At 41.9% G+C, this 11371-nt stretch overlaps 1 protein-coding gene across 3 annotated transcripts in view; it reads left to right on the top strand.

The window, feature by feature from the left end:
- The window catches only part of LOC146621841 (protein unc-13 homolog B-like), a 72423-nt gene extending 65390 nt beyond the window's left edge, over nucleotides 1–7033 (top strand). For all 3 annotated transcript variants that reach the window (XM_085367565.1, XM_085367566.1, XM_085367567.1), the window contains 10 exons: nucleotides 1634–1722; nucleotides 1896–2033; nucleotides 4005–4128; nucleotides 4689–4733; nucleotides 5032–5103; nucleotides 5288–5435; nucleotides 5558–5614; nucleotides 6124–6207; nucleotides 6504–6663; nucleotides 6751–7033. In XM_085367565.1, the coding sequence (XP_085223691.1) occupies nucleotides 1634–1722; nucleotides 1896–2033; nucleotides 4005–4128; nucleotides 4689–4733; nucleotides 5032–5103; nucleotides 5288–5435; nucleotides 5558–5614; nucleotides 6124–6207; nucleotides 6504–6663; nucleotides 6751–7033 (1200 nt within the window). The remainder of the gene's footprint in view (nucleotides 1–1633; nucleotides 1723–1895; nucleotides 2034–4004; nucleotides 4129–4688; nucleotides 4734–5031; nucleotides 5104–5287; nucleotides 5436–5557; nucleotides 5615–6123; nucleotides 6208–6503; nucleotides 6664–6750) is intronic.
- Nucleotides 7034–11371: the final 4338 nt, after the last annotated feature.

Consider the following 11371-nt stretch of genomic DNA (forward strand, 5'->3'; position numbering starts at 1 on the left):
CCATAAGATTTATTGGTGTTTAATTTGTCCCACCCCGATGGTCTCGACAGAAGAGAGATGTGTCAATTCAAAACCTGGTCTGGACACGCCCACACAGTCCACACACGCCACACAGGTCTAACCAGGGTGCCCAGATGTGTGATGTGCAGCAGCACATGTTGTGCTTTGTGGGTTTTTTGGTAGTTTTCGAGCAGGGAGTTGCATATTTACGTTTTCTGTGGCATTTGGGTTGGAGTTAAGGGTCATTTTTTGCATGAATGATCACACGATCTTTTAATTTTACATGTGTGCAAATTGAAAACATGGCACACGTTAGATACAGATGTTAGTTACATACTTGCAGAAGCTGAAAAGAGAACATAGAAAACATAAAATATTAAAGGAGTTCCACTTTTCGAAAGCACGGACCTCTGTTAAAGTCAAGCTGCTCCTCCGACTGTGCGCGCACTGGTTTCTGTGTTCGAGGCAAAACAGTAAAAATCTATTTTATTTTTCAAATTAAATCATGGCTGCTTTACCTACAGGGCGCAACTGAAACCCAGAAATGTGCAGCGCTCGTATTTCAGTGAGTCCATTAAAAGAGAGGTTAGCCTGGTCATTTAAAATCATTTAATATAAAGCTGCTGTGTTTGCAGCTTCCTTATTTCTGCTCGAAACGTCAGCCATCAGGTTTATTATCGTCTGTTTTGTTCACAACACTTTTATCCTCACAAAGTTGACTCATGGGAAGCCTTATGGAAAGCAGGTGACAGCTTCCTGCTAAGAAAAGGTGAAATAGTTTTTACTACAGACTTCAAACTTCAGAGGTGTATTTTTATATTCTCTACTCTTAAGGAAGTGGCGTGCACTCTACAGCTCGAAGTGTCCTTTTCACGCTGGTAAATAGCTTTTAAGAGGCATAAAAGGAGTCATCATCCGTATCGCCCATTACATATGTGATTTCTTTACAACTCGGCCTTTCCAATGTGCATTTTAGTCAGCATTTACTTCCTGTTTGCCTACCTATCAAACTGCAAATACGCCCAAACTGTAAGTCGCTGTGTGACTCACGCGCTCGCAGTCATCAGTGTCTAACCTACCGTGAAAGAAATGTGGTGTTACACACAGCTCGTCATCTTTTCAGCACGCTTCCTGCAGTAGAGCTCGTGCACGCGTTTTGTACGACTTCTGCCTTTTCGTCTAACTCCACAGTCTGGTTCATACATATTTACTGAGCCTGGCTCACAGGTTGTAACAATGTCATGGATTATTGGATTCATTTACATTTTTCTAATTTCAATCTTATCATTTGTTTATAAATTTATGACTCAATAAATGTAAATGATTTCTGAATGTACTTTATATTTTCTATGCATACATGTAGCATATATGTATATTAAGGTTATTGCGGCTTTAGTGATCCAGCCCGCTCGAGATCAAACTGGGCTCCTTCTAGTTCGTTAAATGAAAACGAGTTTGACAGCCGTGCTGCAGAAGCACAGGATACTCGGCCGCGAAGCTGCATCCGATTCATGCTTGAGGTTTTTGCAGTCTATCGAGCAGACTGTTGAACTGCTAATAAAAGTTTGAAATAACCTGTGAACACCTCCTCTTCCTCTTCCCTTCTGCTCCTGCTCTTTTATGTGTGCTGCAGCTGGATACTGAGGCGGCTGACATCCTGAACGATCTGCAGGTGAAGCTCAGCACCGTCCTGGACAATTTCAGCACCATGTTTGCTAAGAGGTAAAAATGCTCATTTCCTGGTGTCTTAATCAAGCCAACTAAAAGCCCAAGCCAAGCTTATCCTGATAGAGCTGGAACCTAACACACACACACACACACACTTGAATGACTGAGCATTCACCGCCTTTGCAGAAGTCTTTTTCCTCTAAGTTTGCCTCGGTCTCTGCCTCCAGTTTCCAGACTCGCATTAACGGCTGCATGCGTCAGATGGCTGAGATTCTCTACCAGATGAAAGGCCCCCCCAACCACAGCACCGCTGAGGCAGACGCTGACACCATGCTGAGGCCCCTCATGGAGTTTCTGGATGGGAAGTAAGTAGCTAATGTTGTAAAGTAGATTATATCAGAGTACACCACCAGAGTGACTGTCCTAACTTGAATGTACTCTTGAAGTTTTAAGTCATTAATTTCATGGATTAAATGAAACGTGTATTTCCATTAACCCAAATGATTTTTTACTTTCTGCGAGTTAAAATCGATCCAGCTTGGCGGTACCGCAGTGCTCATAGGTAGAAACTTCCGAGACATTTTTTTTTTTTACCTTAATATTTTATGGCTGCAAGCTGCTATAACTCATATGTGTGTTTTTTGTCTCATTATTTATTGGTACAGAGTGTGCTGTTTGGAATATCATATGAACAGTATTGCAGTACGGGGGAAACAAAATATGAGTATGCAAAGTGATGAGACAGAGCAAAGGCTCCAGCTGAAGGTTCAAGATAGCGACTGAAGTCACCGGAGACACTTGTGTTGGTGGAGCAGTGTAAACAGATGGCTGATGGAGTCAGGACGACCCAGATGAGGTGGAGATGGAAAGGACGAGCGCTGCACAATAAGCAGCCTTAAACACAGAGACATCTCACAATGAATTTAAAGATCAGGGAGTCACTGGCTTGAAGGGCAGATAGATTACTGGGTAAGACTGGTGACATTCAAATTTTGAATGAGGGGAATTTGAATTGGTTAAAGCTCCAGCAACACTTGTAGTATATAAAACAACTTGACCATCAACCAGCGTGTGTTTGTGTCAGGTTGTGGCCTTCATCGAAGTCGTCGTGTGACAAATTACAGACAGCATTTTAAAGTACAAACGTATGGAGTAACAGGAGGGGCCTGTTGGTAACAAAGGGGCTTGTCCTACAGTGTCTTTAAGCTGAACAGCGTCTGTACCTTACAGTATAAAGAGCCTTAAGGCGACAACTGTTGTGTTTTGGCACTTTTAATCCACTTTTAATCCACTACAAGAGCTTATTAAAAAGAAGTTGATGTAAAACATGTACACAGTAGAAAAGATAGACCTAGCTGCATTCTTTTAGTGGCCACCAGGGGGCAATACCTGTGGATTTAAGTAGAAGTCTGGGAGAACAGCTGGCTGTGAGGTCTTGTAAACACCTTCCTGATGACTTGAAGGTCTCACTCATTTCAGAATAAAACATTATAGGTTAAGAAAGGAGGATTATCCACCGTTTGCTCGTTGGCTTATGACTGAAAACAGATGAGTCGTTAAAAAATGACCATGCACCCCAAATCCCAAAACTCACTACAATATGCTCCAGTCCCTCAGAGACCCTCAACTGGACAAAGTGGTAGAAAGTCGATGGAAACAGAAAAGTTAAAATGCTTCTGTGTTCATCCTGAGAGAATTATCATCACTACCTCTGATCAAATGAGCTGAATTCTTTACTCTGTTTCATCTGCTCGCCTGAACTGCTACAGGACTCAGAGCCTTTAGTTGCTCCAGGCCTTGGAGGACACTTCCACCAGATCTCCAGACCATCAACTTTCTATTTTTAAATTGCGCCTCAAAGTCCATCTGTTTAGAACTACACACCTCTCAATATAACATGGTTATTAATGATATACCTTATTATTATTATTATTATTATTATTAAATAAAACAAGGAGAGATTTAACAGAAACCCAGCATCATAACATCTTAATATGTTTCATCTTTTTGCGTCACCTGATCAGGCCGTATCTTTGCTTCCATAGCAATCAAATTATTTCGATGAATGAGGCCTCAGCTATGAGACAGAGCGTGCTGTACAATCACAACAAAAAGGGTTTTTTTTAGCAACATTGATATTTGCTTCTTTTCTGTTTCACTGGAATATCTGGATTTTTTATTTTCATTTTGAAAAAGCCAGATGTATCCTTTGTCATCATGTTCGTGTTAGTTTTTCTTCGTTAGGGTTTATTTGTGTTTGTGTCAGTCTTTTGTGCAGCACACGGGCACAGAGTGACACGGTCCCTCACATTTTTCCGTGTTTGCTTGTAATCCAGTCTCAGTATTTTTGCTGACATCTGTGAGAAGACGGTGCTGAAGAGGATCTTAAAGGATCTGTGGAAGATCGTCCTGAGCAGCCTGGAGAAGACCATCGTGCTGCCTCAGAGCAATGACAGCTTGGTGAGCACATTAACCAGCACAACTGAGTGGCCATCAAAAGTCCAGCGTTTACATACTCATGAGATTACTCTGGGGACAGTAAAGGAGATGGAAAACACACACACACAAGGACACATTTATGAAAGGACAACCATCTAGGACAGTTTGTCCCAATTTGTATTGATTTCTCTTTTAAAACTTTTTTGGTAATATGTCTGAGACAGAGTTGTTTCTTGCTGGGGGTCAAATCTAACCAAATTTAGAGACAGTTGTATTTATTATGTTTTTCTGTCTTCTCAGCATCATACTAATTTTCCTAAATGTACTAAATTAGTTTACAAAAATAATTTTTTACAGAAAAAAACAAAGTAAATAGAGTTTACAGCTAGCTTATACATGACCATCTTTAAGTGTGATGCAGTGTGCTGCAGATCCAGCCCTGTGTTGCCATCTAGTGTCCGACATCAGCATTTTTACAAAACGACTGCTGCTGTTAGATTTCTTTAATGTTGCAGTAATAATGAAAAAATGAAGGTTATTAAGATTTCATATATTCCACCTCTCTGTCTTTCTCTCTGCAGGGAGCTCAGCTCCTCACAGCAGCTAAAGGACTTTCTAACCTCAAGGTAACACACGTAGACTGTCGATAAAGGGCGTAGCTGCCTTTATGTTTCATTGTAAATTCTTATTACAGTTCAATAATAACCCTGCAGTTTGAATCGTAGGTAAAGTCAGTAAACCTGCACAAGTCGCAGTACATTCAAATCCATTTTACCACCTTCACAGCTCATAACTGCAAACTTCCAGACTTTCTTTAATAGTTAGCTGTAGTTATTATCCAGCATCAGGACTTACTGATGTGTGCTGTGTGCTCATGATCTGGTTTTGTGTATCTGTGATGTATAACTTCTCTGACTTCTGTAGGGAGGAGGTGAAGCCAAAACCCTGACGCCCAAGCAGTGCATAATTATTGATGCAAGCCTCGAGTCAATCAAGGTAGGTGAACACCTACATCTCTTTTACAGCTTCATTTTTCCGTCTCGCTGCCGTATTTGAAGTGCCTGGATGAGCTTAGAGTTTAGAAGAAAACTGTATTACTCTTCAATACTCTTCAGTATTGAGATGTTCCTCTAAAGTGAGCATTTCCTCACTTCCACCTTGCCACTTCCTTTCCTTTCAGCAATATTTCCACGCAGGAGGAAATGGGCTGAAGAAGGCGTTCGTCGAGAAAAGTCCTGAACTGGCATCGCTGCGTTACGCCCTCTCCCTCTACTCCCAGAGCACCGATGCTCTCATCAAGACCTTTGTCACCACACAGCACTCCCAAGGTGATCGCACACACACAAAGTTCACTCGCTGCACGCACAGTGTGGATGATTTTTGTCTTCTCTGTGGTTCAAACCGAGCTAAAATGTTCCTTAAACTTTTCTCCCCCTCCCTGTCCTCTCAGTGCATGATGGGATGGGCATCAGAATCACCGCCAATGAGAAGATCAGACCTGATAGGGGTAAGTCTTTGATACAAGAAGAACTCGCTAAACTCCGAGTAAAATAGACCCCAGGAGGTGGAGTGCTCCTCACCATGAATCAACACAGAAACAGAACCAACACCTTCACACTCGTGTAGAGCTGGAGCCCCTCGCAGCTCACAGTTAATATTAAAGAGGAAAATAATGAGAAAAGTTTGGAGAATTTTGGAAATGTTGCTATCACAGCGATGAGCTTTAATGAAAGGTCCTTTTGCACCCTTGAAACAAAGCGCATGCCTCCTCTCCTCCTCCCTGTATTTGACTGGACTTTGGTGATTCGCTGTTGTTGATGGTGTAACATTTCTGCCACCCAACTCTCCATTATCAGCTTGTGTGGAGATTAAATTAACAAGCTTGCCCAAAGCAGAAATAAAGAAATGAAAATGGGTCACTGAAGCCGCCATAAGAAGTGAATTACACAGTGAGTGAAGTTTAAAGATGTGTTTAATCGCGTTAGTGTGTGATACCGCTCCGGCTGTGTCGTGCAGGTTCGGGGGTAGATAAGCCGATCGGAGAGGCCTTGCTGCAGATCGACATGCTGCTCGGCAAAGAGCGCAAGGTCAACGTCAAAGGTGAGACGCACGCATACAGATGTGTTTAAATCACAACAACAGACCTCGTCTCCACACGGAGCAGATCTGTTCAAACATTTGAATTTAAACTTATAGCGAGGAGCAAATTTTGACCAAATCAAGTAAACTTGGGGTGAACTCGAAATGCTTTCTTATATCTTCAGTAGTTTCTTATCATTTTTTCACTCTTGTGTTTGTAAATCTACATGCGTGCATGCAGTAGCATCACCCCCACTGCTTTGTGTTTGTCTCTCTTGTCCTTTATCTGCTCACCCTCTCTCTCATCTCCCCTCCAGTCATCGCGGTGAACGACATGAAGTGGCAGACGTCTGGGATGTTTCGGCCTTTCGTCGACGTCTCCATGGTCGGTCCATTCCTGGCTGACAAGAAGCGCAAGTTCACCACAAAATCCAAGAACAACAGCTGGACGGCTAAATTCAACGAGGCTTTCCAGTTGTGAGTTGGAAATCTGAAGCGCCAGCAAGTAAGATTGTTGAGTGGGTTGAGATACCGCAGATGGTTAATTGTTTCCTCTGCTCGCAGCGTCCTGGGTAAAGAATCCCCGGACTGCTACGAGCTGCAGGTGACGGTGAAGGATTACTGCTTTGGACGGGCGGACCGGGTGGTCGGCGTGGCCGTCGTTCAGCTGCGCGACGTGGCCGACCGCAAGAGCTGCGTGTGCTGGTGTCCTCTCGGGCCACGCGTTCACACCGACGAGACGGGCATGACGGTGATGCGTATCCTGTCCCAGCGTCCTGCTGACGAGGTGGCCAAAGAGTTTGTCAAGCTGAAATCGGAAACTCGCCCCGCGGAGGAAGGCAGATGAGCCGAAACGGGCTTTACTGAAAGCGAGGTTTAGAAGCGCGGCTTTGTCTGTGAGCAGCGTTTCACCTTCATCCTTAACTAACGGAGACCCTTCTGACTGATGACGTACGAGTTTATCATAGTTGGAATAAGAAAAATGGATTTGTTAAAAAGGGCAAATTTTGAGGAAGAGATCGTCTCTCAAAATGTAAAAAAAAGACTTTTCATAGCACCAGTTTGCGATACCAGTCCTGTCAATGGATTTTATATCAGACGATGACTTTAGAGAGAATCACCGATCCAACCAACCCTACGAGAAAGCTCTCAGCAACGACAGAGACAAAACAAAACTCTAAACAGGAAGAAACTTCTGAAAACGTTCTCAGGAACGGCAGCTGTGATCGTTTCAGGTGAAGGGAAGCTCAGCATAGCATCTATCCAGTTAACTTTGCTTTTTTTTGTGGTGTCATTTCATAATTTAATATTTTAGTGAGTTAATCTGGATAAAATCATTCTGACTTTCAAAAACCACCGAGATACTTGACCGCGCGACACATTTTAAAACTAGACCTGATCAGTAACCTCTGAAGTTTAGCAGCAGGACGACAGCTCAAACACTCCCCTTTCACTCATGCGTCTATAAACGACCTCCCTCTGTTTTTTCATGACTCCAGGGGCCCCTGCTGACCCTCAGTGAGGCCGACGCCACTGTAGGCCTAAGTCTTTGCTCACCCTCCATAAACTTTGTCTAAATGTGTTTCAGGGTGTAGTCCTTGCTGGTGAATTGACTGTCTGTTGACTGTGAGTATCACTGAGATTACACGAGCCCATATTCTTCTATAATGTTTGAGCCTTTGAGGCCTTTAAACTCTTTACAGACACCGTGTGTGTGGAACAACCTCTGGATCCAAAACCTAATGTCATGAAAACACACTACAGTGAACAAATGCTTTATTTGATTTGTTGCAGAAAGCCGAAACTTTTAAGACTGATACACAATTTAGTCGTAGACGGAGTTGTAACTGTAACGCACATATGTTTATTAACACAACTTAAGAAAGGACTAGTCGTCACACAGTAGTCAGGCTATGCATTATCCACAGAGTGAGCGTCACACATTTGCAGCCAAATTTAACAGTGTGAAATATTGTGATACAGCGTCAGATCCTGATGATTTGCAGGTAATTAAACAGGAAATGCCTCAGACGTGTTTTTCCCTTTGATGTTAGCTTCAGACTGATCTATAGAACCTGCAGGAGCACTAATACGGGCTGTGGTTTGATTTTGTAGCAAGTTTTTATGGATTGCGTTGCCTTAAAATAAGCAGATGAGTTAGCTAACGAAGCTAGCCTGCTTTAAGAGACTTGAAATATGACAACACTGACTTGTAAATTAAAAGAAAAGAAAAGATGTTATTCAGAAGCAAAAACTCTGACTGACTGCTGGGCCGTTGGGTGTTTGAGGTTTTGATCTAATGCTAATTTGTGATGGTGACAAAATGCTGTGAATGGAAACAACAGCTGAAAAACCCTTTTAAGTGTTACGTAGCGTGAACACGAATATAGGACCAAACATGATCATTCCATTTCGTTTACTTTAACAGTTTTTACAAACTAGGACAGATGCAATCAGCCGCCGCAGCCTCGCCGCGCGTGCACCGTCACATATTTGACCGTGGCATTTTGCATTAACGTAAAACTTTGAAGGAAAATACAGGCAGAGCAAACAGGCCGGTTTGAACGGACTGACTGTAAGTGGGGTTTTTTCCACCCTCTTGTCTGTTTATGTGCCAAGGACCTCCGTGTTCAGCGAGCCTCATTCAGCTTTCTCTCATGTTTCGGGTTGTATTTGACAGATGTGGCCTTTGCAGACATCCCACTTTTTACTTTTCCAAACTGGCTGCACGAAAGCAACTAGAAGTGAGCCACATCTGTAGTTACACCCGAACTCTTGCACTCTGTTTCACTGTAAGTTTGTAAGAAATGAAACCAATGCCTACATCCAGAGCATGTATTTATTGTAAACAGTCAGCTAGAATTGTGATTTCCTTCCCCCATGTATGTACTGTGAAATATGAAGACTGTATGTAAAGTACTTATCATTATTCTAATGTGACACATGTTAAATATACTTGTAACATTATTTTGTACATAAAATATTTATGAATCAAGGCAGCGCCTCGTGTCTTTGGTCACAGAGCTCGCTGTTCCCGCTCAGCACGGCAGCTCCGGTCAGTGATTCCTGCCTTACCTGAGCGCCACACTCAGTTGCACACCTGCTCTCCAGGTTTAATCTTTCTGTCTTTGCAAACACACACCTTCAGTCTTCATCACGGTAACTGTTGGTTTAGCTATAAAAATTCACAGAAAAAAAACAGTTTAAACTAAAGAGCACGAACCACAAGGCCCCGGGTACTGTGGGTGTTCTGGGGTAGCGGTGCTTGGGATGTTTTGCGTGGCTTGTGCAGGCTCTATTATTCTGGGTACTCAGAGACTGTTAAGTGCACTGGTGATTTTAAATGGTTGTGGGCTGGATAAGTACTTAAAGGTGTATTGCATAAAGTGCTGCATGAATGGCCAGTAAGACTGCAAAAGCGCTGTATACATGCAGGTCGATTCTGTTTTTGTCTGATTTGTAGCTCATCTTTATGATGCATTAATACTGTAATCCTGCTCAGCCGGTCGTTGATGAACATACAGTCAGGGAGAGCTGCTCATTTAAGTCTGAATGACTGTTTTTTATAATTTGGAAGAAATAAATAATGTCGAGAAAATAACTGACTATTCCCCAGATGTCACAGCACAGAGTTTACTACACGTTCGAATGACCACAGCGTGAATCATCAGGTGAGTAATGCTGCTGTGGTGTTTGATTCTAATTTCCAGGTGTTTCACAGTTACCTTATGTTGATGCTTTTTTCTGGTTGCTTTAAAGGTAATCCACAGGTGACAGGGAAAAAACATGAGCCCAGAACTGAATGACTGGCATCTACATTCACTTCCTTTTTGGATGCCTTCCTTGTTTTATTTAACGATTATTAAAAAATTTTTGATCACGTTCAGAAAAATAACCGGTGAAGCAAATTCCCAGAAGAGAGAGCAGGTCATCTACTGATCGGAAGGTTGGTGGTTCGATTCCTGGCTTTCCCTAGCCTGCGTGCCAAATATCCTTGGGTAAGATATTAACCCCAAATTGCTCTCTGATGCATCCATCGGAGTATGAATGTGTGTGAATGTTACTTAGAAAGCACTTAGAACAATGTGCTTGTGCGAATGGGTGAATGTACAAGTTGTGTAAAGCGCTTTGAGTGTTCAGAAAGAAGAAAAGATAAGAACAAGTCCATTTACAATTTACCATAGTGTCACATTCTGAGTTATTACAACACTGCCTGTATCTAAACTCTGTCCAGTTTGGTTTTTACATTTGTTTTGCATCAGTATAGTTTTTGGTCTTTGAATCTGTGAAGCATCAATGTTGGAACGTACCATGAAAGCTTCAAATCAAACAAAACAAATATTACAATTATTCCATTTTTATTTCTGCACAGCTGTGTTAGTACAGCTTTGAGTCAGACTAACACGATTCACTCACTGGAATAGCAGGAATAATATATACTGTATATTTTACCAAACAAGAGGACTTATTATATTCATTTCTGCCTTCATATTTTTAGTCTTGGACTTAAAACTTAAATAGTAAATTATATAATAAATTACATTAATGCAATTCTTTGAAAAACATTCAGATGAAAGCGTTTTTTGTTTTTTTTTGTGAATGCAAGTTGATTGTTAACACAGTCATGTGAAAAAGAAAGCAATGAGCTCAAGCGCAGCAGCAAATCTCCAACAGAATGCTGAAAAAGAAAAGACTCGTGGTGCTGCAATGGTCCGGTCAATATCCAGACCTCAACCTGACTGAGATGCTGTTACAGGACCTTAGGAGAGCTGTGCATAAACCAATACCTGCAAATGTCAACGAGCTGAAGTAATGACGGTGCTGAAGGTGGTTCTATGAGCTACTGAATGACGCGATTCTTAGTTTTCACTGCAGAGTCCTGTGAAATGTTCTTTTTGACATGACAGTGTATGTTCAGGGAAAGCGTGATCACTAGAGGCACAGCTGATAAATGATGAATCAAAAAAAGGACAAATAGCACAAAATTTAGTGCATTTTGCAATAAATTCAAATATTTAGAGTTTTACTTTAATTTTACTGCATCTATAGAAAATACTTCCTTGCACATGGACAAAGTTTGATACTAATTGAACATTACTGGTTTCAGCTGTTTGTTTACACCGTATCACGCTGTGGTATAACCAGGGGCCCGTTCTTCGTACGTCGCTTACTACATCCAAGATCA

Source organism: Diplotaxodon limnothrissa, linkage group LG12, assembly GCF_057381915.1.
Source record: "Diplotaxodon limnothrissa isolate DT_005_m linkage group LG12, D_limnothrissa_male_GT1.1, whole genome shotgun sequence".
In the NCBI taxonomy this organism is placed as follows: Eukaryota; Metazoa; Chordata; class Actinopteri; order Cichliformes; family Cichlidae; genus Diplotaxodon; species Diplotaxodon limnothrissa.